This window comes from Populus trichocarpa, chromosome 19, assembly GCF_000002775.5.
Source record: "Populus trichocarpa isolate Nisqually-1 chromosome 19, P.trichocarpa_v4.1, whole genome shotgun sequence".
NCBI lineage: Eukaryota > Viridiplantae > Streptophyta > Magnoliopsida > Malpighiales > Salicaceae > Populus > Populus trichocarpa.
In genome coordinates, this window is record NC_037303.2 from 10,458,671 (window position 1) to 10,485,580 (window position 26,910).

Here is a 26,910-nt window from a genome sequence, read left to right on the forward strand (position 1 = left end):
TAAATAATGAATACTCATTAAATATAAAAAGAATACGACCTGCATTTACCCGTTTCCCTCCCTGAATAATAATAACTTGTGGGGCAGTTGGGTACCAATTATGGCAGCATCAAATAGATCATCAATCAAGAGAACTTAACGAGAGACACGTGTCCTAGTGCCAGCTAGCTAGGAAGCTGATTTTGACTAAAAAATGTTCAGTCATAATATAATATTGCGACAGTGTAAGTGATGCCATTGTCCTGACCAAATGCAATGACCCTTTGTTAAAGAGAGGCCTTAGATTGATATCTTGTCTTTCAAGTCAATCATTGAAACAAGTAATCAATACATACATACATACATGCATGAATACGAGGGAGGAGGAGCTTGCGCACATGATGCACATACATGCATACATGTACTATCTATGTATAACTACTGGCTAGCCTGAGCAGTATATAATCAAAGTCGGCCTAGTTGGCTGCAGCATTAGAGTGGAAGAAATGGAGGTCTCTCTTCCTTGCCTGCGACTGGTTTCTTCTCTAACCCTTCTTGCACTGGTTTTCTTCCTGGTGCACGTCTGCTACACTGTCTTGCTGAAGTCGGAGAGGATCAAGAGGAAGCTTAGAATGCAAGGCATACAAGGACCACCGCCATCTTTCCTGTATGGGAATCTCCCTGAGATGCAGAAAATCCAGTTGAACACTCTCAAAGCTTCCAGTTTTCAAGCTCCAGATTTCATAGCCCATGACTACACTTCTACAGTCTTCCCGTACTTTGAACAGTGGAGAAAAGAATACGGTATAAGAATCTCTCTCCTCTATTTACTCCTGTCTAGCTACCTGTGATTTTCTCTGCTGATCGATATATATATATATATATACACACTTATATTTTTCTGAACTTCAATTTGCAACTCATGGAATTGGCCTCTGTATTTCTTACATGATGTAATTACGCATCAGTTCAAAAATTATTACCAGATATATAGTTAATGAGGGTCTATATCGTATATAATGTCATTGTCACAGCACTATCTTCACTATAATTATGATATATATATATATATTTCCTTCCACACTTCATGTAAAAAATGAATTTCTGTATTCCTGAAGGGCTTCATCTCCCGGTTCATGATCTAGCTAGAGGTAGAAATCATCATAAACAATATATAAATGTGAGAGGAGAAATTTAAAAAATTTAATTTAAAACTAAAAAAAAACTATCGAACAGTACAAATAAACTATAAAAAATATTAAAAAAATTTAATTTAAAACTAAAAACAATCATTATTATACTTTCTCATATTTTCTCGTAAATATCCTCACATATAATCTTCTATATGGGAAAATGATTATTTTCAGTACATCGACCAGGAAACAATTAATTTTCCCAAGAAGTAAACTTGGTGTTTTGTGACTCTCAATAATTAAAATGATTGTTGCAGCAGTCAAATCGAATTGCAAGCTTGCATAGATCCATGTAAAGCTGGCGATGGTGAGGCTCAGGCAGGACTGGGTCAAGTCCAAAATCTCGTGTTTCAAGACCTGGCCCATTTAATAATTGAGCTTGGATGGTTTATTTATGGTTGCCTGAGAAACGTCACTCCTTGTTTTATTCTTGCTAGTATAATATTATTGTGCCATGAATAATATTTTTCTCATTTTGAATAATTTTTTTTCCTTGGAAGAAAAATCCAAATATCTTAGAATTATGATCATCGATATTCATCCTTTCACTAGGCAACATGGGTTTATTTTTATTTTATTTTTAATTATTATTATTGTTGTTGTTGTTAGTATTATAATTATGAGAGCTCTTTCATGCAGGTCCAGTATACACGTATTCAACAGGATTGAGGCAACACTTGTATGTAAATCAGCCGGAGCTAGTGAAGGAGATGAACCAGATGATTTCTTTGGATTTAGGCAAACCTTCTTACTTGACCAAGAGAATGGCGCCTTTGCTCGGAAATGGCATCGTGAGGTCAAATGGCCTTGTATGGGCTCAGCAGAGGAAAATAGTCGCGCCTGAGTTCTACATGGACAAGGTCAAGGTAACTAAACCATGGAGTAACAGTTCATTTAGCCAGGCTGGTGTTGCTTAGAATATGGAGTCGTGTTTTGTGGCAATATTAGTTTCCGTATTTGTCTAGCAGCAACATGGCTGCGGCCATTGATTAATGTGTTAACTTTCAGGGAATGGTGGGGCTAATGGTGGAGTCAGCACAGCCATTGCTAAAGAAATGGGAAGAGTGCATTGAGGCCCAGGGTGGCATCACAGCTGATGTTAAGGTAGACGAGGATCTGAGAGAGCTCTCTGCAAATGTCATCTCAAGGGCTTGCTTTGGTAGCTCATATTCTAAAGGCAAACAGATATTTTCTAAGCTCAGGAGTCTTCAACAAACATTTTCCAATCAAAACATCCTCTTTGGGGTTACTAATTTTGGGTATGCTCTTCTTTTTCTTATGAAATTTATATACTCCATGATGACTTCAGCCATGGTACGTACTAACTCAAGAGAATAAATTGCTGCCGCTGTTATGTATTTTTACTTGTGCAATGTTGAAACAGATTCTTACCAGTGAAGAAGCAAAACAAGATCAGCAATCTGGAGAGAGAGGTCGAGTCACTGATTTGGGAGGCAGTGAAAGAACGTCGACAAGAATGTCAAGAGACAAATTCATCAGAAAAAGATTTAATGCTGTTACTTCTTGAAGGTGCCATCAATGATCAAAGTCTGGGCAAGGATGCATCCAAGAGCTTCGTAGTTGATAACTGCAAGACTATATACTTTGCTGGTCATGAATCAACGGCTGTTGCCGCCTCCTGGTGCTTGATGCTACTTGCTTTACATCCAGAATGGCAAGGTGGTATAAGGAAAGAACTAGCTGAAATATCCAAGGATGGCTTGCTATCTGTGGATTCACTCCATCATCTGAAAACGGTACACTGATAACCATCAAAACTTTAGAAATTCCGATGGTCTCTTAAAGAAAAAAAATAAAATTATGCAACAACAAGCTAGCACTTGCATATATATATATATATATATATATATATATGTATAGTTACCATGCATATATACTCCTGCAGGTGACGATGGTGATTCAAGAAGCCCTCCGCCTGTACCCACCAGCAGCATTTGTATCAAGAGAAGCACTTGAAGAAACCCAACTCGGAAACATTGTTGTTTCAAAGGGCGTATGTTTATGGACGTTGATACCGACATTACATAGAGATCCTGCAGTATGGGGATCTGATGCTAACGAGTTCAAACCTGAGAGGTTCACCTGGGGCGTCTCGAAAGCTTGCAAGTGCCCTCAAGCTTACATTCCGTTTGGGGTCGGCCCTCGCCTGTGCTTGGGCAAGAACTTCGCCATGGTTGAATTGAAGGTTGTCCTCTCCCTCATTGTTTCCAAGTTTAGCTTCTCCTTGTCTCCCAAGTATCATCACTCTCCTGCTTATAGAATGATTGTAGAACCCGGAGATGGTGTACAGATTCTCATTCAAAAGATTTGACCATGGCTGCATGAGCTAGCTCCCAGATTGCTTCTAGTAGTGTTCAAGTGTAGTTCTAGGCTGCTAGCTACATGTGAGGAAACTGGTCACTGCTTCTAGTAGTTATTTAAATAAGTACAGGTTTGTTTAATGTTTGATGCTTCAGTGTGAACTTCAAATCGAAGGTTCTATATCTACATTCAACAATGAAATGTAAGTTCGATAAAAAAAAAAAAAAAATAGTGAGTTAACATCACCCTCACAAAATTACCAGATCTTTCAATTTGATTATTTTCCTTGCATATACGGATGCCCGTGACGTACAGAATCTAAAAAAAAACTATCTAGTGGCAATTTGTTTTCTCCACCTTGGTGTTTATACGTTGCCCCCCACATCGATAAGAAAAAAATCTCAATCGCATTCTAGTTTATGATAATTAGAAAACTTATATTCTTAGATAAGATGCTTCTTATATTAAAGAAAATATTTATTGTTCTACTTAAAATAAACTATTTTTATATTCTAAACTCTAAATTAGGGGTGATTAAATTTGGTTCGGTTTGGTTTTATAAAAAAAAATAACCAAACCGAATTTTTTTTAAAAAAAACCGAAATCCAACCGAGACAAGTTCAAACCGACCGATTTCGGTTTCGGTTCTGTTTTTTTGGACAAAAACCAGTTCAAACCAGTTCGGCTCGGTTTTTTCTGATTTCGCTTGGTTTTTTCGGTTTGGCTCGGTTTTTTTTGGTTTGGCTTGGTTTTTTCCTGTTTTTTCCGGTTCGGTTCAGTTTTTTCGGTTTCAGGCTTATAAAACCAAAACCGAACTACACCGGTCGGTTTTTTTAAAATTTTAATCGGTTTAATTGGTTTTTTTTCACGGTTCAATTTTTTCAATTATTTTTTTTCCTGGTTTTCCCGGTTTTTTGATTTTTTTACTCCTCTCTACTCTAAATTTATTGGACCTTTCTAATTATTTGTCTAAACTTGACTTAGGTTTTCGGTTCCTCACTTCATAAAACACTGAATATTGGACCCAAAAGAATGATAGATATTGAATTAAGCTATTAAGCCCTGTTTTTATTATGTCTTGGATTAAGCCCATAGACCACCACTCATTCTAAACAATTGTTTTTTGGATGTTGTGAATCTAGTTCAGATTAACTCGTGATATATGTTAAAAAAAGAATTATGATAAACATTACAAATAGATAATTTTAACATTACATTAAAAAAAATTTATTTCTAAAGATAAGTAATAAAAAATAAATAAAAAAACAAGAAAATTGTTTTTAAATTTTTTTAAAAATAATATAGTTATCTTTGGGGTAACCCTGGCAGTAGATATGGTTAAGGTAAGGGATATTGCTCTAAGACAACATGTGTCTTACCAATCTAATTCCATGAAAATAATATTTTTTTTATGTTTTTACTTTTTTAAAAATATTCATCTTAAAAAAGACACAAAAAAATACTCCCATAATTTATTTAAAATTAAAAAACCCAAAAAAACTATTTTTTGAAAAAAATAAGAAAACTAAAGTACATTGAAATCCTTTAGTTCTCAATCCGAACAAGAGGGATTGAATTTTCCTTGTCACTCCGAGCACCTAAACTTTTCTCGGCGATTGCATGTTTGGAAGTTAATATATATATATATATAGAAACAAATTAAAATAAAAAACAAATCAGATGATATATAAGAAAACTAAACAAATCACCTGTGCTAAGAATAGATGATTCATAAAAAAAAAAAAAAATTTTTTTTAGCAAATTCCATGTTTTCTTTGCACTTAAATTCTACTTTATCAACAAGGATACTATCAATCATATTATCAATACCATTATTGATATTATTTATAATATCATTATGATCATTATAAAAATAAAAATAAACATCATAAATTATTAGAGAAAGCCAATTCACATCTATCTCATCATAAATGAGATCATTAAAATTTTCATGATACTCATCCCAATTAAGAAGTTGTCTCATTTACTCATGCCACTAAAACGAGTTGTCAGAATTGGTCATGGATTCTATTAAAAAACATCATACAATTTTGTTAACATTGAAAAAATAGTAGCCAATAAAAAAAATTCAATAAAAACCTAACATTAAATAATGAAATTAAAAAATAAATAAATAAATAAAAAAAATAAAAAGAAAAGGCTCTGGTGTGTGGGCCATGCATGAGTGACCCAACATGCCTAACCTTAAAAAATCTCAGGCTAATAAGCTTTTTATCTGCTAGCCTAATTTCTAGCAACCAAAGGGTGGCCGGAGAGTTAAGTCATGGATTTTTTTACAAAAAAAAATTATATTCTCAATTCTTTCTTTTTTTTTTAGACAAAAATCACATAAAAAACTTTCTATATATATTGATAAACTTATCTATAGCCTCAAATAACCTAAAAAAACCCTAAAAATCCAAAATAACCCAAAATAAAAAAAACTTTCTAGTTTATATGTACCATTCAAAATGATAGAAGAATAAAGAATACGTAAGTGAAACTCTTCTCATCAAATGAAACTAATTAACACCAAAATCAATTTTTTTCGTGGTTGAAATCGTGTCAACTTAGACTCTTTATCCACAACTAGAATTCGATCACTCTCTCACCTCTTCAACTATGAATTGAAAAATAAAAATAAAATAAAATAAAATTTTGTATCACAATTAATTTTTTAAAATATTATCGAACCAAAAAGTTATCAAGTCAGAGGATAAATTTTAAACTTTTAGCACAATTTTTCAAACACCAACCCATGGATTGCCATATTAAAAACTCCAGATATTTTTATAATTGTTTTACAATATAATAATGCCATAACTTTTGACCAAAAAAATATCTCAACTCTCTTGAGTAAAACCCTGTGCGATAGATGAAGTGGATTTAACTCAGCTAAAAGAGCAGTAAGCTCCATCTCCAGGCAATATATTATCGTAGCTAGGGGTGGATTACGCGTGGAGTTCAATGAGTCACTACTGGAAGACGAAGAAGATAAGAGGATTTGATCGTAGGATAACGCGTTGGATTCTCTAAATGGATCGGTATAATTGACTCTGCTTGTGTGTCCTCCTCGTTCATAAGAACAGTAAGGTCAGCCAGCTTGGATATTCCCTGTGGGTATCCTTAATGCTCAAATTGAAAACAGCTTGGAGTAATTAGTGTTTTCTTTTGATTTTTTTTAATAGTTTGACCTAGATGTTACTTTTTAATACACGAAACTAAGATCAAACGATATGTTTTTCTTTTCAAAATAATTTTTTTTTGGGAGAAGTGATTAAGAGATTATTTGACAAATTGGTTGCGGTTGCTTTTTAAATAACTTTTAGTGCTAAAATGCATATCAATGATTTTTTTTTATTTTTTAAAAATTATTTTTAATATCAGCACATCAAAACGATCTAAAACATACAAAATATATTAAATTTTAGTTAAAAAAAATTAAATTTTCTGAGAACACGGTTTCCCAAACGTATTCTCAGTTAGGCCATGGATTTTTTTACAATATAATAATGCCATAAGTTGTGATGGTTAATAATGAGAATACAATTTTCATAATATTAAATTTCCACTATTTGATTTGATTTGGGAAGGTAGAATTTTCAAAAAAGTTAGATTCCCAGGAACAATTAAGGGCTGATTAATTAGAAATGTGTTGCAAATAGTATTTTTTAAAATAAAATTTTATTGTTTGTTTAAAATTAATTTTTTAATATTTTTAGATTGTTTTGATGTTCTGATATAAAAAAATATTTTTTTTAAAAAAAAATATTATTTTAATATATTTTCAAGAAAAAAACATTTTAAAAAATAATCGATATTAAGGTACAATAATATCTTTTTATTTTTCTAATTGAATCAAACATTGACCAATTACTTATACTACCAAGATTAAAAAGGCAGATAACCATCTAGTAAAAATCCAGTGATAATAGCTTGGGATTAAGAGGTTTGCTCCTCTATGATCTCAGGTTCGAGCTTTGTAGTTGCTAATATGATAGCCATTTAAAACTTATATGGTCATTAACTTCAAGCACCCGTAGAATTAATCGAGGTGCACGCAAGCTGACCCGAACATCATAATAATAATACAATAATAATAATAATAATAAAAAGAATGAAAAGGCAGCTTCAGCCCAAAAAATATTTGGGCAAGTTGTTGATCGTTTTCCCTAAATATCTTTGGTGGCCATATATATATATATATATATATATATATATATATTAATGAGATGGGGTTGGGTTGATGATCATGTGAGGGCTTTCTTATCCTTCGAAGCACCCGAGGAAAAAAGATAAACTAAATATTTTCTTTGAATAGGTTCAAGGAGTGCTTGTTGATTTTATTGAAGTCAACTAGCTAGAGCTCATAGAAGTCCAACTATGCTAACTATGGATTAGATCAACTAGCTTAGTTAGTATTGTTCCTGAATTGCATGTGCGGACGTACGCGTTGTCGTGCTGGGGCAAGCAAATCTTGACATTTTACCGTGTTCTTGACATTTAAATACATATTTTTATTGGGGATTTTTTTTTATTTTTATTCTAATTTTTTTAGTTATAGTCCAATTGACTAAAATATAATTTAATATTTTAATAAATATAAAATATTATTTAAAAAACAAAAATAATTAATGCGTACAACACACATGCCGGTGAGTGAGAAACATTGCATTCTTCTAATGGTGCGTGATGTGTCTCTTGTTGGCTTAACACTGCCTTCCACGACAATGTTGGAAGGGTTTTGAAATCATCTTCCTAGTTGTAAGATGCATGTACATGATGCCATATCTGTTGAGCTCCAGTGAAATTTTTTCCTTCACATTTATTTTATTTTTCTTTCATTGCCTCGATTTTCACATATACTCTTCTAAAAATTAAATGTTTCTTGTTAATTTATATTTATATCAATTTTATTTTTTATTTTTTTATTGTTATTTATTTTTTTTAACTTTTTTAAGATGATTTTTTTTTTAATTTCATCCGTCAACATTTGATTTCATTTAATTCTATTATCCAATTCAGTTCTCATTCTTTTGATCATTTTTTTGTTTTAAATCCTTTTCTTTATTTATTTTATTTTTCAATTTCATCCCTCGTTAAATTATTTCATTTAATTTTTATACTAGATTTGGTCTTTATTATTTTTATTGCTACTTTTTTAAATATTTTTCTTGTTAATTGTTTTTCAATTTCATCCCTTGATGTTTTGATGATTGAGAATTTTGCTTTGTAATTTTTTCTTATTTGTTTTCTATAAGGTAATCTCGTTTTCATGACATAAGTCACCTGTTTTAAATATTAGCCCAATTTGACTTTGGTCTTTTTTAATTGATTTTATTTTTTATTTTATCATTTGACATTGGGTTATTGAGCCTTGAGCTTCATGATTTTTTTCGCTTTTATTTCTAAGAGGTTATTTTGACATTATGTCCTGAGTCGCAGGTTAGTCGAGTTAACCTGAGTTGACTTGAGTTTTTTCGATGCTTTTTCTTCAGTTAATTTTGTCTTTCATTATTTTGTTTACTTAAAAGTTAACATCTATTGTTCTATTCATTTTTTTTATACAAGGTTATCCCACTCGCATGACTGGGCCTCAGATTTAGCACACTAACTCAAGTTAGGTATTTTTTTTTTAAAATTATTTCTTTTAGCACACTTCAGCATTTGATTTGTTGGTAATTAAACTTTGAATTTTTTTCATTTTTCTTTTTATGAGGTTATCCATTATCCTTTATTTTTTTATTTTTTGTTATCAAAATAAGATTATTGAGACTTTTTTAGAATATTTAGAGAGTATCTTTTTATAATATTAGCAAGTGTTAATTTTTTTCGATTAATTATTGTCTTTTTTTTTGTTTTGTTTTTTTTTTATTTTCGTTGGCTTTTTTATAATCATATTATTGAATTAACAAAACTTATTGAACTCATTCAAATTAATAATTTATATTCCAAAATTTTCTTACTTTTTTAAAATTACTAATTTTTTTTAATATTAAAAAAATTAATTCAGTCCACGACCCAGCACGGTATAATCTATATAATAGATTGTTATTCGCAGTCATGCATAGGGAAAAGAAAAGAATGGTGAATGGCCAATGCATCACAAGCTGTGCAATTGAGCTATGAGATAATATATATATATATATATATATATATATATATATATATATATATATATCGTACAACTTTTTTTAAAAAAAGAAAAACAACACTCACATATATAATATTTCTAGCTGAGAAACATCCTTTTATTAATTTATTTGAGAGCAGAAACTTATTGCATAGCTAGATTGGCCTTTCTTCGGATGATTAAATTACAGAAGGTAGAATATCCAAGAACGCATGCATGCATATAACGAACATGATGTTATTTATACATCATCAGTTTACACTCATTTGGTGGAAAATTTGAATTTGGCACAATTTGTCCCTACTGACAAAATTGATGAGCTGAATCCCAATTTCTTTGACTGTAGATCGAATTTTAGCATGTTATCCTCCAATTGATAACCACCAATCACTATAGATGGACCTCCAATCCAATTCGATACCATTGGATTGACCCCAGCATCCATAAAACCCAGACACCAAAGGTCAACTGTTTTCTTCGTAATCCTCACCATAGAATTCGATCCAAAAATCTTCCAAACCACATCTGGTCTATCCAACACAAGATCTATTATTGGTACAGCAGGTCCCATTTGTGTGTTCTTAACAGCACTCGCAGGGTAGCAGACACTGAATGGCTTAACAGGCTTTGTTGTAGTAAGATTGAAAGCAGATGAAACTGCTTCCTTCAAAAAAGCCAGAATAAAAGCCTTGTAAATAGAACTCTGTAACTTTGTGTATGGCACAACAGTGCTGATCTTGGTCCCCCCAGAACCAGTCTTACCATTAATGGCCAATAGTGATCTGTTCAAAGCCACCATCTTTCCGTTCACTTTCATGGAAGTCAACCCTATATAATATTCAGAAGAGGGTGTGGGTTTATCTGGTTCAGAATCTTTTCCAAACGGGTTCAAAATGAGAGGAGTGTAAAGAAGTGCTTTTGAGAGGTCAATCCCTGGCAAAAAATTATAAGGCCCATTGCTACCGAAAAGAGCCACGCCAGGTTGAGATTTGGATCCTGACAAGCAGATGGCAAAACAATTTGGAGAAGAAGAGAAGACTTTGTTGATCTGTATCGGGATAGATATATTTGAGTCCCCCAAGGCCGCTAAGCCAGTGACACCTTTAGCTAGGCCTTTGAGAAAACCAGTTCGAGCACAAGAAAAGATGAAATTATTGATCAAAGTAAGAGAACCTTGTGTGTTGGGCAAGGCGAAGGAGTCAATAAGGGCAGTGTTGAGGCCATCAACTTTTCTGTAGTCAACAGGTTTGATGGGGTTATCAGGGAGGAAGAGGAAAGAGTTGTTACCACAATTTGGACTTGGCGGACCGTCGCAAAGGTCCAAGCAAGTATAAGCGCCAAGTAAATTAGCGATGGAACTGTTACAGGGGACATGTTGGTAAGTCAAGGAAGTGTAGTCGTCGCAATTTACCCAGGTGAATGTAGCGCCAAGGTCCAAGAGCAATTTGGTGAGCTTGAGAGGGGTTTGTAGGTATGCAGTGATGACATATTGGCTGGTTGAATGGTCCTTCTGGATCGGTGTTTGGAGGGGAAGAGCTGCCTGAGAAGAGATAAAAGATAGGAAGAAGAAAAGACTTAGAAGAGGGACGGCTAGCTTTGCCATTAACATATTTTTGTGTGTGTTGAGAGTAGGATTAATTAATTGTGATCAAGCCAATGATGTGAAAATGAGTCATTTATAGAGTTCTTACCCTCGAAGAAATGCATGAAATGAATCTCGTGAAGTCCCCGTAGCTTTAGGTGAAAGCATAGATGGTGGCATATTGTTTAGGAATTAATTAAATAAAACTGGGTAAAAACCAGCAGCTGGTTCATCGTACATTGTTTATATAAATAGTCTAGCTATCCTTCTATTTTCTTTTTCTTTTTTTAATATCAAAAGTGTGAGAAAGTCATCGTAAAATGTCAAAAGCAAGACAAAGTCATTATGGACTATATTTCGGCCATTAAAAAAGTTGTTTTTATTGTCAGCAGATTTGAGAAAAATTCTATTGAGTTGTTTTTTATTCTTATCTTGTTTTAAAAAATAAATCAGGGTTAAAAGGTGATTTTTTCCATGGTTTGAATGTATTTTAAAACAAATTTTAAGGTGCTTTGAGTTACAAGATTGATTTATTAAGATAATAAGAATTATTATAAGTTGTTTGAATATAAAAATTACATTGAAAAAAAATTTAAATCCAAAAAACCCTAGCTTAATTTTTCGACCACCTCTTGCATGGTCAGAAACTATTGTGGTAGACAATATGGAGTCTGTCTTTATTTTTTTTATATAAAAAAATAAATAAAAGTAGATAACAACCCCTATTTCCAACAAAAACTAGTCATATGAGCTTGCTCTTGTAGGCTTTATACGTGACTCTTTTTTTTTCATTAGGCTAGATGCGCTAGGTAATTTAAGGCCAAACATGTTTTTTGTTTATTGAACCCATTATATTTTTTCTTTTTTTAAAAAAAGTAAACTTCAATAAAATAAGTAACTTTAAAACATATTAAAACATCATTTTATTAGATATTCAATTTATATTTATTTTTTATGACATCATAGTGTGTTTTTTTTTTATAAAATTATCAAAAGCTTTTTTCATGTATGTTTATATTTTTTTCTTAAATTTTATTTGTTTTCTTTTCAACATAGGGTTTTTTTTAGTATTGCATGATTACATTAAAAAATAGATTTCAAAATGTTCTGGTGTATTTTTCTTATATATATGTTCTTAAAGCATCCGTGATATAATCATCAAAACAATACTTTCTTTTATTAAACTATACTTTTATGATTCTGTTAAATTATTTACTTCAAAAAATAAACTAAACCTAAGATACAGGTTCTTGTTAAATATCAAGTGCACTAAACTGATCCGCATTAAAATTCCATATAAAGAGATTGCTCGTGTATATGTTAAGATCCACCAAGAAACTATGTAAGTGATTCATAGACTTGAAATCACCATATTATCTTGATATGGTCAACCTTAGTTTCATCCATGAAGATTCAACCAGCCTTGGTTTTACCATGTGTGTGAACTTGACCCAATTCTAGTGGAGGTGGTTTTAGCCTAAAAAGGTCAACCCAAGTTTGGTTGATTAATGGCAGCATAAGAGGTATGTTTAAGCTATATTTTGAGTCTTGTATAGGCCTTAATTATGTGTATGGGTTTGGGAATTATTAGGTTTTGATTTGGAAAGGATTAATTAAAGTGTTAGAGTCTTTTTCTTACAAGGATTTATAAAAAATCCTAACTACAAAAGGACATGTGGGTGGCACTTTTTTGGATGCTTATGCATGAGGGAGATTTTCTTGTGTAAAAGGGAGCATATTTGTAGTAGCAAAGATTGAATTGATGGGGGGAATTGTTGTATTTCCTTTATTTGCAAGGATTTTAAGTATAACTTGGAAAGTTAGAGGCGGTTACCATAGGGAAATCTTTCCTATAATTATTTATCCATATTCAACAAGGGTTCCATGCAAATTATGCCATGTAGAAGGCAATTATAAGAGGGAGAGATTACTTGGTATTGTTTTTCCTTATTTTGCCAGGATTTTATTGTCTACAAGGATTCTTATAGAAAGCTATTTAAGGAGATTAAATTGCCCTTATTTCTTTCTAAATTTGATATGTAACTCCCAAGTAAATTCTTGTATTTTGATTTATATTTTTTTTTTATAAAGGGGGGACGAATAATTAAATAAATAATAAGAATAGAAATAATAGAAATCAATGGAGTAGAAATTATTATCTAAGGAGGTTAATGTTGGACAATGATAAAATTGAATAAGTCAATCTTTTGGGCTAAATGGTTATAAAACAAAACAAGCAAGTCCTTAAATGAAAAGGGGGAAAAAATTTGTAAATATATAAACAAGTGGGAAGTGGGAAATTAGCCATGTTGGCCGGCCATATTAGGGCTTGAGAGGGAGAAGAAATTGAGTGAAAATTTATCAAAGTTCATCCAAAACAATTCACAAAAAAGAAGAAGAAGATAGAACTAGTGATTAAAGTATACTAGGAAGAGTTGGCACAAGAAAATCTCAAAAGGGGAACAAGGGATTTTTCCTTAAAGCGGGGAAGGAGGAAAGAAATTTTATGGTGATTGCAAGCTTCCCATTTCTTATTTTCTTTGAGTTAAAAGGTAACAAATCCTTTCCTCTCAATTAAATTGATGTATTTAGTGTGTTAAGATTTCATTTAATTGTATTGGTGTATAGTTATGGTATGAATTGTGAGGTTGAATGAGTTAATCTATGAAATTATGATGAATTAATGTTTAAATAAATGAAATAATTGTGGGTAATGTTTCAATTTATGAAATTGAAGAAAACTTATTGGTTTTTTTTTAGAAGGGGTTTCGGCCTAGAAAAAAAATGAAAATATTGAATCAATAATCAATAATTAAATGAATTATGTGGTAATGTTGATGATGAAGAAATTATATTAGTGATGAATTGATATTGTTGATTGATAATTAAATGAATTATGTGGTAATGTTGATGATGAAGAAATTATATTAGTGATGAATTGATATTGTTGATTGATAATTAAATGAATTATGTGGTAATGTTGATGATGAAGAAATTATATTAGTGATGGATTGATCTTGTTGTTTGATAATTAAATGAATTATATGGTAATGTTGAAGATGAAGAACTTAAATGGACTAGTTTATTCAACTTGTACCTCTGTTGTGTAATTATTTTCTAATTATAATGGTGATATATATATATATATATATATATATATATATATATATATATATAAGTACGAAGTTAATATCGTTTGTTTAATAATAATACTTAAAAGATTAAATATGATTGAAGAAAGTATATTAAATCTATAATCTATGATTTTTGTGTATAATTGTTAAGATAATTGTCTTTCTTCATTTTAGTTTTCTTGATTATTCTTTGAATTGATACGTTAGAGAATGTGAAATATTGTTGATTGAAAAATATTCTAGTAAGATTTTAAAAAAAAATACTGAATTGTGAAAATGGTTTATTAGGGATTGGTGTTGATATTGTCGATAACTTGGAATATGCTAAATTAGGGGAAGCCCTGCTAAATTTTTTGTAAAAAAAAAAACATTCATGAATTCCAGATAAATTGTTAGAAATGTTAGGGATGTTACATGATAGGTTCAAAGGCTACAAATAAGAAATGAGTATCAACAATTAAAATAATGAATTTCCATGCTTGAGAAAGATACAAAGAGCGATAACACTTTCTTATTTCTATTAGGAAGTGGTTTCGACTACAAGGACTTTCTTAAGTAAGGAAAGATGTTCTTGGGAGCTAAGTTAATTATTGTAATGGTTAGATCATTTGTTTGGACTATTGTTGTTTTTATTTAAGTATTTTTAGGGCTTTTAATTTTAGTATAGGACTTTGTTTTAGTTTGGGTTTGTTTTGACCTAAAATCAATGTTTTAGGACTGTTTTAAGCATCAGACTTGTTTTAGATGACTATTAGTTTGGGTCCATTGATTTGAAACCTAATAAATATCCATTAGGGTTATTTAGAAGGATTTTATATATATTTTCATGGCTGTTGGATTTTAATAGTCTCTTATTATGGAATAATTCAGATATTGCTTGGTGAAATCATGTTCTTTGTTGGGACAAAGATAAACAACTAACTTAATAAGGTATAACTAACTTTGTGGTGTCTTTGCATACTTTAGTTTCTTGCTTGGCTATAAACAACAAGTTCAAGTTCTTTTCCAATATCTTTAGTTCTTAGGTACAGGTTATCTTTAGGTCAATGACTTTATCTAGACCTGAATATCAGCTTTCTTGGGTTATTTATCTACTTTGTTGTGAGTTTTAGGATTGTAATCCTAAAAGTTTGCATCAGTTGGTATCAGAGCTAGACTCTGAAAATCAGGTTATACCTTTATGAAATTTTTATATTATATATTTTGCTTTTAAATTTCTCTTTGATTTCAATCTTCTACTCATTCTTTTACTTACGACATTTGCTATTATAAAAAAAAGTGTTCTCGTTGGTTTCATTACTATCCCTATAAATCAGTAACACTAAATTAAAAAAAAAAGATGTTAAAAAGCTAAAGATTTAGTTTTGTCGCAAAAACAATAATACAAAGGAGATTCAATCAAACCACATTTAAATCATTTCAAAATTGATATTATAATAATTGTGGGTTCAATAACATCAAATATTAATTTAGGGTAATTTGGACGTTGTTTAGTTTGCATTTCAAATTCGGGTATCAGATTGCATCAACGATCCTAATCTGCATCAATTTATAAAACATGTTTTGCAACTATTTAAATCAACCTAATTAGTATGCTTAAGTTAAATTTGAGATATTTGGGTGTTGATAAAGTCATTTCATTAGTTTTGCATTTGATTTATTTCTTGTCTTAAAAAGCATTCATTTCATACGATTTGTTGGCTACTCATGAAGTCATAATCTTAGTTTGTCTTTATTTGTTTTCATATATTTCTTGGTTTTTGAGTCATTACACATATTTGGATTGCACTACTAAATTGTTCTATTTGATTGTGTTTAATTTCAGTTTTAAAAGGGCTAAAAGATGAGTCAAGAGGAAAAATGCGTAGTGAACATATTAGAGTAAAAAGTCTAATTACATAAAACATGAGAAGAGTATAAATATGTGAGGGAGTTAGTGAGGAAATAATATTTTCATCAAAACATATTTTGCATATTTAAAGATGTCAGACAACACCAACACTACACCACTAATTGAAAATCAGGCTCTTTAAATTCAAGCCTTAGCACAACAGATGGAAATATGACCATGGTAAAAAAAATTTGGAGATTAAAATGGAGACAAGAGAGAGATGTGATGCTAAAATTGATAGTTTGCAAAATAGGGCTGATCAAAATCGAAACAATCAGGAGGTGTAAAAGTTTTGTTAGTCTCGATGTTAACGATGATTTTGATGAGATGGGTGATGAGAATTATGATAATGAATCTTTAGGCCATGGAAATCAGTTTGGGAAGTCTAGAAACCATAGGCACGAGCGAATTAGGAATGATGGGCAATTCATCCAATGAGATGACTTGGGTAATTTCGAGTACCATGATGGGGTAGATAGGAGTTTGGGTAGCATTAAGATGAAAATTTCTTCATTTAAAAGAAAAATGATCTCGATGCATATTTAGTGTAGGAGAAGAAGATGAGGCTTATATTTGATTGTTATAACTATTTGAAGGGTAAGAATGTTAAGCTTGTTGCATATGAGTTCACGAACTATGCCATTATGTGGTAGGAACAACTTGTGTTAAATCATGAAAGGAATCCTAGAGGTCTGTTAAGACTTGGGAGGAAAAGAGGACTATTATGAGAAAATGATTTATCCTTAGTCATTATTATAGGGATTTGTACCTAAAGTTGTAGTGTTTGAGTTAATGAGCACCACAAGAAGATGAAGATTGCGATTATTCAAACTAATATAGTGAAGGGTAGAAAGGTCATTATGATTAGGTTCTTGAATGGACTGAATCGCAAGATTGTGAATATTATAGAGTTAGAGGATATGACGCACATGATAAAAAAAAATAGTGAGATAACTCAAGCATAAAGGTAGTTAATGATCAAGCCAATAATTGGGTTCATCATCTCCATAATAGTGAGATTCCTTCATGTTACACACCTTTTTATTATGCCTTTTACATATCTTGCACCATAATGAAAGATTCATTTAGACAATAAGGCTCGAAATATGTTGGCCAATTTAAGCTCACAACTAAAGAAATTCTTCGCATTGAATTATTGTAATGGCTAACCTAAGTTCATAACTAAAGATAATATGATTCAAATTGTGTTAATTTGGCTATAAGTACTAAAGATAATATGACTTGTGTTAATTTGGCTATAAGTACAAATTCCTTTATATAATCTGCATAGGTTTGAGTGTAACCTTTCGTCACAATTACTATGTAAATCTAGCAGATTGGTTTGGTATATCAATGGTGAGGGATTCTAACTTAAACAGAGCATTTGTTGGAGTCACATCTTTAGCTTCTTTGTGTTCATCACTATTTTGATCCAAAATTATATCACTCAAATCCAATTCACCTTATTCTTATTTGTTTGGTCTAACTTGTGAATCGTGATTAGGAATATCTCCAATATAAAGATATGGTAACTTTCTGGTTGAATTAAACATTAAGTCAAGAGCATCCCAAATAATGAAATGGCTTGATATATTAGTTTTGAAGGATTCCAACTAATAAAGATATTAAAAAAATAAAATATTTATTATAGTCGTATCTTCTTCAACTGCTTTGTGTCCATCACAACTTTTATCCAAAACTAAATAACTCAAATTTAATTTATTATCTTCTTGATTTTCTGGTCCAACTTGTGAATCACCACTATTGAAATTCAAATTTATGTCTAGAAAATCATGATCTAGAGTCTGAATCTCCTTCTAACACTCCTCTTGAAGTTTAAGCTTAAAGAAAAAAAACATTATGTTTTTATGACAAACAATATCCATTATGATCAGAAATATTTGTCAATTTAAAATGATGATAACATTGATATCTTTTCTAATGATTGACATATATAAGAAAAATACATTGTAATGCTTGAGGAGTTGCTTGTTAAGTTGATTTTTACAAAGATGCATAAATGAAATACAATAAAAAAAAGAAAAAGAAGATGGTAAATTTGGGACTGCTAGAGCACAAATTGCATGTTTTGATTCAAAGATTAAAAAACAAAGCAAATGTTAAAGTACTTCAAAAACCATGTTTTTAAATTGGAAGAAAATACTTTTCTTATTTTTCTATTAAAGGAATGAGAGATGTACAACATATATACATAGATATTGGAGAAGAAGAAGGTTTTTTTTTTTTTTTTTTATCCAAAATAAATAGAGGGATAAGGTTTCTTTTTTAGGGAGATAGATGGTATCTAATGTGCCCTTTTTTTTTATGGTTTTGGGTTGCTTAAGGGTGGCCGCTTGTGATGATTTAGTGGAGGAAAGGAGAAGGGCCGTGTGCGGTGGCTGGTTTGAAAATGAGGGGTTGTTGTGTTTGTGTGTTGTTTGGGTAGTATTTTGGCTAATAAATCAAAGGCCAGATGAGGGCTGCTATATTGTCTCCTTTTTCTTTGTTTTTGCCGGAGAGTGAGGGAGCTTTTCAATGGTTGTTTTTCTATTGTGGAGAGGTTTTCATTGCGAGATACCAGAGAGAGAGACAAAAGTTTTTGTGTCTCCAGTCTGAGGGAAAGAGAAAAATGAGATGTTATCATGGAAAAACCCATGAATAGGGAGTCAATCACGTTTTTGTTTTTGTTTTTTTTTTAAATTTTAACTGGAGCTTGATAAATAATTGGGAGCAATCAATCCGACTCAATTGCCATAAATCCCATTTTTCATTTCAATTGTATCCTTAATTAAATCAATTTAGACTATTAAATTTAACCACTTTTACAAATTCATCCTTAGCTCTAAAGAATTATGCAATTTTAACCCCTCAAACTCATATTCTTAATGTTTCTAATATTAGCTAAATTAAAGTCAAATTAAGTTCTTCTTTAATTTCTCTTCCAATAAATCTCCATTTGTAACCCAAATCATTCTTGGATTTAATTGAACTTTCCTAACTTAATTTTCGATTTGTAAAACTCATTTATTGGTCCAATTTTGCACCAATTATATTCTTTGTTTTCATTATTTTTTTAAACTCTTTTTTTTTTGTATTTATATATATATTTATGATTATTCCTAACTTAATTTGACACATAAAAATAATAAAAAATGATGAAATGATTAAAATTGTCAAGATACACTTTTTTTGGCATTTTTCTTATTTTTTTTAAATATAAACAAAAATTAGAGTAAAAAATTAAGCTATTACACAATTTAATCTTACTACCACCAACATGTCAGTAAGGATAGAAAACTCTATTGATTAGTTTTTAATTATTATAAAAAATAAAATAGAAAACTAGAATTCAGGATTTGAGGAGCCCATCTTTTCTAATAAGGTTAAGGGTCCTGCAAATGTTCGTAGATTCTGGCTATGAGGTACGGATGCATTCTAGTACTCAACAAAAAAACATAGGATAGCCGCAGGTTCAGGTGCTGCCCTCGTATAGTTTCTACCATACTGGGGTCCTTTACATGGTTTGTGTGGTCTTAAATGGGGTTAGCCTCAGGCCACATGGTATTAACAACCCGGCCACTTCATTAATTTAGAATAAACCCTTTGAAACTAATTAGATTATTAAAACAGATTGGTGAAACAAACCTAATCTATAGGCCATTATGATAAATTATGTGCAAATTCTCTGCTTCTCTGTTTCCATTCTTTAGAAGGTCGCCATAGAAGTCTTGCTGAAAGTGGCGGGGGGAGTATGTGAATTAGCTGCAACCACTCCATGAACTTTCCTATCCATGTTGTTTGGTTAACGTTGTCAGCTTTCCATGCTGTCCTTCTCTTTTTCCTTCTTTTCAGGAAACACCTCGCCATCTTTTTCTCTTGAATTTTGTTTAAGCATCTCAAAATTTAAGCTTTTCCCACTGTTTTCCCAGATCCAGTATATTCGAAAGAGGGCTTTTATTTTTTATGTCAAGTGTCGTCGATGATGGCAGTTATACCCCAACTTTCACGGCGAGATGAAAGCAGTGCGTTTTCTTGTTTCCTTTCCTTTAAGGTGTTATCTATGATTCTAAGGACTGTTGTGAACTGTTAAATTAATCCAGATTAAGACAAGAAATACAAACATAAAAGAGAAGGAAGCTAGAATTCTTATTAATCTGTTTATTCTAAAGTGCTTGAATTAATCTAAATACAAAGAGATTATATATAGGTTAAACTGAAAATACTATTCTACCCTTAATAAAAGAACAAAAAATAAACGTATTATTTAACATCTCCTCTCAAACTCACGATGCGGCAACTACAAGCATCAAGAATTTGCTAACTAAAAAACAAAAATGAGAGATGAAATGCGACTTGGTAAAGAAATCTGTAATCTGCAAGGAAGAAGAAACAAAAGGCAAGGTAATGGTGTCATGCTTGAGATGATGACAAGTAAGATGACAATCGATCTCAATGTGCTTAGTTCGCTAATGAAAAACCGAGTTGTGAACAATCTGAATAGAACTCTGGTTGTCACAATACATAGAAGTAGGATGAGAAATGGAAACTCCCATATTAGCAAGTAACCAACATAATCAAACAATCTCCTTTGTAGTAGATGTCATAGCACGATATTCTGCTTCAGTTGAGGATTGAGAAACAATAAATAATTTCTTACTCTTCCAAGAAATAAGAGAATCACCTAGAAAGATACAAAAACTGGTAACAGACTTACGATTTATGGGATCACTACCATGATCAGCATCAGAGTATGCACGCAGCTCCAAGAAATAGGTGGATGGAAGTAAAAGACTCTGAAAGACTGTATCCTGAAGATATCGCAAAATACGAAGAACAACTACCCAGTGAACAGTAGTAGGAGAAGAAACAACTTGACTAACAACATGAACAACATATGCAATATTTGGAAGAGTAATGGTGAGATATACCAAGATCCCAACAATAGTACGATATAAAGTAGGATCTGTCAAATGTAAACTATCAGAAGAAGAATACCTTGCGTTAACCTTAATGGGAGTATCTATAGTCTTGTTATCACTTAGTCTAGCCTGCTCAAGAATATCTGCAATATATTTTGATTGAGAAAGAAGATAACCTCTGGGTGAGGAAGCTACCTCAATACCCAGGGAATATCGAAGATAACCCAAATCCTTCATTTCAAATTATGTAGCCAAGTCTGTCTTGAAAACTGAAATACCATCAATGTCATCACCAATAATAATCATATCATCAACATATAAAGACAGAATAATACGACCTACATTAGTGCACTTAATAAAAAGGGCAGAATTATGACTACTAGAAACAAATCCAAGAGACGAGATCACAATAGGGAATTTCTCAAACCAAGCACGAGGTGCTTGTTTGAGACCATATAATGCTTTCTTAAGCTTACAAACATACCCATGCTTTGCTTTGCTTTCAATTCAAATTTTACTGGTTTATTCACCAGCACCAGAGTCAGGAATACCATGCTTTTTTTTGTTACGTAATATTTATTAACGTTATAGTTGGAAGTATTCATAGCCGAATACGCCATAGTCAAGAATATTACAAGCAGACCATCGTAGCATAATCTAACAAACCCTTAACAATTTAAGACAAAATCAACAATGCAATTTACCTCAGATAGGACGCTTAAGGAGTGATAATATCTTTTCTTTTATGTAACCAATCTCGTACCATAGAATCTATGTTGACCAGTTAGGGTTTTTAGTGGCCATAATACTAGGTGGCGACTCCTTAAACAAGACCTTTCTCATCTAAGAATAAGATGTCAATTATGTGTTCTTTTCGCAAACATTAATTTTTATAGGTCGTTGCGATGTCAGGTGCAACAACCATAATTGAAAATACTATTCTTAGTTCAATATTTATTGGCGTTAGAGTCAAAAATATTTTTCTTCTTACAATACTCACCAATGCTAGAATTATGAGTAATATTTTTAGCCCAACATTAACTAACGTTAGAGTTATGAATATTATAAGTAGACCATTGATAGTATAACACAATAGACCATTCATAATTTAAGATAAGACTAACAATGCAGCCTACCTGATAGACCTTATATTAGCCTTTAAAGGTTGATCACTAAGCAAATGAAAACCTTTTGAGACTAGGTAGTAACATACTCTATACGTTTATAATGGACTTACCTCTAGGTTGTACCTTGTGTAATCTCACTAAGGTAAGCTCAACATATGACTTCTTAAATTCTAGAACCTTTGGGTGACAAATGGCTGGCATATAGAAATTCTACATGAATCTGAGTTATTATAACTAATAAAAAAGAACTGTTTAGGGCTAGAAGCTGGTGGGCTACCAAAAGGTCAAATTTAAGCAAGCTAAACACGGATCCCTTGTTAACATGATAATGACATCAAGATTTCAAATCCATAAGTAGCGACTATTGTCATTCCCTGAAAGGTGAATCCATATTCAATATACCTCTTTCTCTTATATTTTTTTAAAAATTACTTGGCTTTCATTTGCAAGTGAAATATAAGTCCCTCTAAAAACCGATCCTTCAGAATCTATAACACCTAACTCTAAAAAAGACTTATAGATAATGAAGTGAGAGCACAGTTAGAAGCCCACCATCAAAGAAAGATGGTCAATATCAAAGGAGAGGTCGTTAGGCTCGCTAGTAAGCTTGAATAAGCTCTACAATCCAAATCATCAAGAGAGGGACCATTAACACAACCTACAGTTTCTACCCAACTTGCATCTATATAAGTACATCCCTGCACCTTCATCCCATGGAATTTAGGGGAAAATGGTACATCATTAAAATCTTAGTTCATAACACATTTTTCAGACTTGAATGCTAATAAAACACTGATATTGTTGGGGAAGTTGACCCAAGAAAAAAGTGTTGCATTGTCAACCTTTTTGTCATTGAACTTTGCCTTTTTTGTACTTTAATGAAAAATATAAAATTGTATCTCTTCTTTAAGTATGTGTTTCCATGTGTTCTGGAACTACATCATATCTTTTAAATAAGTATGACTTCTTTTGTCTCGCTATTGCTTTGAAATTAAAAGATGTTTTTTTTTATTTATGAAAATGACATTTGACATTTTATTTTCATCCATGATTGGATAAATAAAATGAAAAAAATGGTCAAACTCTAGAGTGCATAACTTAGATGCTTAAGGCAACCCTCACCCTTTCAAGATTCAAAAAAATTAACCCTTATAACTCTACATGAAAGCCAAAATTGGTTATAGAAAATTCTTTGCTAAAATAATTTTGTGAAATTGAATTTATCTTTTGATTTCAGAGAAAATTATATGTTTGTTCAAAACAACATTTTGGCATCTTGGATAGCAAATAATTCAATTAATCAAGCAATTCCTACTTTACCAACCACCTAAAACAAAAAAAAAAAGGAAATTGAAAAAACATCAATTACCTGCACTTCATGTCTATTTATTTGTATACAAAATGGTGTGTGGTAGATTTGGTAATCATAGACTTGTGAAATGCAATTCTTTGAAAGTCCAAACAAATTACATTAAACGATGTTACAATTTATTAGTTTTAACCATTAACTCTATAAATAAGAAAAGATCATCTTTGTTATCATTTTCATAATAAAAATTAAATATACCCCTTTGTAGTCCCTTTTGAGCATGAAAAGTTTCCTTCATAAAAACATTGACTATGATCACACCTATACTAGGGCAATTGAAAGTTCAAAAAGATTGATAAAATTTCATAGTAATCCAAAAGAACAGAGCCCCACAAGCTCAAATATTAGGGAGCATGCTCAAATCAAAAACAAAAATTACAAAGTAAAGAAAATAAGCTTACCACACCAAAACAATCAAAGAGGGCAAGTACAAAAAATATGGTAAAAAAAGAGTAAAAAATATAAGGATAAACAACTGACAACAATCTTAAGTCTTTGAAATCCTGATACACTTTTTGAGCTTATAAATCCTATTTTTCCATGCCTCTGCATTATGTTTCTTTATAAAGTCTTTTATAATCAAGCAAGCAAATAACCTTGATCAATAAATAGATCTCTCAAAATGCAAATAACTTTTTCAAAAGAGTCATGACATAGTAAATAAGCAATATATTATTATTCGTGATGATAAAATGAGTGTTCAAGAAGACACAATTTTTTCTCAACAAAACCATAAGCTTTCACTCAATCCCTTTACTTTGAATCTAATAAAAGACAAAAGGTTATCTTATCATGTATTTTCACCAATTGCAAATCTCACTTAAAGAAGAGACTAAATCATAATTAAAAAAAAACAATTACCCAGGAAATTGTAAAAATTTCTAAAAAAATTGTTTTAAACTTATATTGGGTAATTTTTATTTTTCAAATACAAGATAGTCAAGATTTTGAGAAATTCATTTGAACCATAGATAGCCCAATTTTAAGCTAGTATTTCTTTCTCAACCTATACCTTGTTGAGATCAATAAAATATCAAATAAATACTTTCCAATTTACATCTTAATGATTTCATGCCAACCACGAGACACACAAATATGCAGTTAGTAAAATTTGTGATGTGGTCTGAAAATATGAAAAAATATTTTTTGAAAAATTCTCATTATCTTATTTTGCAAAGTCTTGATAAAAAAATGATGATGTATAAGTTTTTTTTCATGGTCTTTCGAAATATAAGCACATCTAGAGGTAATCCAATTTTAAAAAGCCTATTACAACAATAATAGTAAATAATGATCTGGCAAAGCCATGAATGGTATATGACAATGATGAATGCCTTTTTAATGATATGTACAACCAGATCAGCTGGGGGTATTGATTAGTACGTAAAAGTATATTTTTATCAAGGTTTTATATCATCATTTTGCACTTGAAGTATCAATAACTCCTTAACTAAAGCATGCTTTATAATAACAAGTCTGATACTATAAGATAGCTTTAATTTATGGTAAATGTTCATCTTAAATGCAGGCCTATCATATAAATCAAATGATTGATTGATGAGTTTAACTACTGAAATTGAAAAGACAAAGATAGGGTTAAGCTTTGAAAAGAGATGCTGGTTCAGTCCACATTGGAACACTGTTCAGTCATTGGGTCATATCTGGAGCTGTAGATCTTGGATTTCAATTTAGTTTATATGGCTAGAAAGCTAAGACATAGGCCTAAAACATTCATGCGGAGTCCAAGACTCAATTCTGCTGTTTGGAAGTCCAAATCTTAGCAACAACGGAGAAGTTGGAATCTATCCTGCAACCCAGACACTGTTTAGTGTTCACCCCATATCTCGAGTTCTAGAAGTCCAAATGCACTGATTCTTTTTTTGTTGGAAAGCTGAGACAATTTCCTAGAACTTTCATGAGGACAATCTATTCAAATTCTGACGTTAGCAATGACGTTTTGTTCAGACAAGAAGATAAGGATTGTCACCAAGTCAAGATGTGGCTACCCACTCAACAATTAGTCATCAAATCAATAGTTCCAAATTTTGGCCTATAAAGGGAGGCATTTTCCATGTATTTAGGCATCTTGGTTTTCAGATCAAGATCATGTTCTTGCTCTCTCTTTATATTTTTGTAATGCTGAAGTTTTGTTTGTATTAATCTTTTGTTTATGCTTTTCATTTCCTTTCCTTTACTTAGTTAACTTATATCTTATTTATGTTCTTATCTTGTTTATTTATGTTTCTCTTCTTCATTATGTTTAGCTAAGTTTATTATGTCAAGGTGAAAAGGTTACACTAATGGTGTAAGAATAAGTATAGTATAAACTCAACATGGACTTTAATGTTTGATACTAACATGTTTTGTATTTGTTATCTTGTTCACTTTTAATACTTTGCTTGTTAAATGATTAATCTAGATTTATGTTGTATAACCTTGGTACAACAAATACTTGGCACTTTCATAGCCCAAACTGTATGGTATAACCGATACCTGTGCTATGAAAGGAACTTGATTTGTTGTTAACATAAGTTATAATCATGAATACCTGACAACATTTACAAGTATTAGCATTATTCGAATAAGATAACAAATGTAATCATGTTAACAATTTATAATCTGATTGGAACCTTCTTTGTATGTGGTTTCCAGTTGAGTAATAAAAAGAGTTTATACTATACTTGCTTGAAATACCATTAGTGGATCCTCTAACTTTGACAATTATTTTATCCTTATTTAATCCTTATATCAATATCACATCTCAAAGCTTTCTTCAACTCCTTTTCTATTATTATCTAGTTCTTTATTTGTAGTTTATACAGTTAACCTCCCTGTGGTTTGACCCCGGTCTTGCTGGGTTATTTATTACTTCGACACTCCTACACTTGGGAGAAGACATCAATCTTTTGGTCGTGTCAGGTATTATTGCTTAAAACAATCTATGACAATGGATGATTTTGTGAACTCTTTTAGAAATTGAGTAGTTGAGCTTTACTTCTCTACCAAGAAATATGATAAGTAGCCAATGGTTAAATAATACCACACTTGAGGGCACAATCCAACCAAGAGGCAACATCATGGCTAAAAAACAATTTCTCAATTTCCAAAGAATGGTTAAACTAAGCAAAGTTTCATAAAACAAACACAAGAGAGTAATATTTGTTGTACATGGTCTAAACAACATGATAAAAAAGTATGCAAAGATAGTAACAACATGGGCAAAACTTGAATAGATTGAAGAGTCATGTGACTAAAGACTTA

The 26,910-nt window shown here is 31.3% G+C and overlaps 2 protein-coding genes across 2 annotated transcripts; one reads left to right on the forward strand and one right to left on the reverse strand.

The window, feature by feature from the left end:
• The first annotated feature begins 289 nt into the window (after positions 1 to 289).
• Positions 290 to 3,850, forward strand: LOC18108372 (cytochrome P450 714A1). Its single transcript, XM_006371280.3, has 5 exons — positions 290 to 783; positions 1,812 to 2,038; positions 2,181 to 2,431; positions 2,557 to 2,929; positions 3,079 to 3,850. The coding sequence occupies exons 1-5, from the start codon at positions 486 to 488 to the stop codon at positions 3,502 to 3,504; spliced, it is 1,575 nt and encodes a 524-aa protein (XP_006371342.3). The 5' UTR covers positions 290 to 485; the 3' UTR covers positions 3,505 to 3,850.
• A 5,873-nt stretch (positions 3,851 to 9,723) lies between these two features.
• On the reverse strand, positions 9,724 to 11,288 carry LOC112325265 (probable aspartic proteinase GIP1). The gene has a single exon (XM_024591266.2). The coding sequence runs from the start codon at positions 11,234 to 11,236 to the stop codon at positions 9,890 to 9,892; it is 1,347 nt and encodes a 448-aa protein (XP_024447034.1). The 5' UTR covers positions 11,237 to 11,288; the 3' UTR covers positions 9,724 to 9,889.
• Positions 11,289 to 26,910: the final 15,622 nt, after the last annotated feature.

Excerpts from the sequence above, each read along its gene's own strand:
- LOC18108372 (XM_006371280.3), top strand. The coding sequence starts at position 486 with ATGGAGGTCTCTCTTCCTTGCCTGCGACTGGTTTCTTCTCTAACCCTT. Across the intron at positions 2,432-2,556 it reads TTTGGGGTTACTAATTTTGG|ATTCTTACCAGTGAAGAAGC; the intron begins GTATGCTCTTCT and ends ATGTTGAAACAG. Across the intron at positions 2,930-3,078 it reads CACTCCATCATCTGAAAACG|GTGACGATGGTGATTCAAGA; the intron begins GTACACTGATAA and ends ATACTCCTGCAG.
- LOC112325265 (XM_024591266.2), bottom strand. The coding sequence starts at position 11,236 with ATGTTAATGGCAAAGCTAGCCGTCCCTCTTCTAAGTCTTTTCTTCTTC.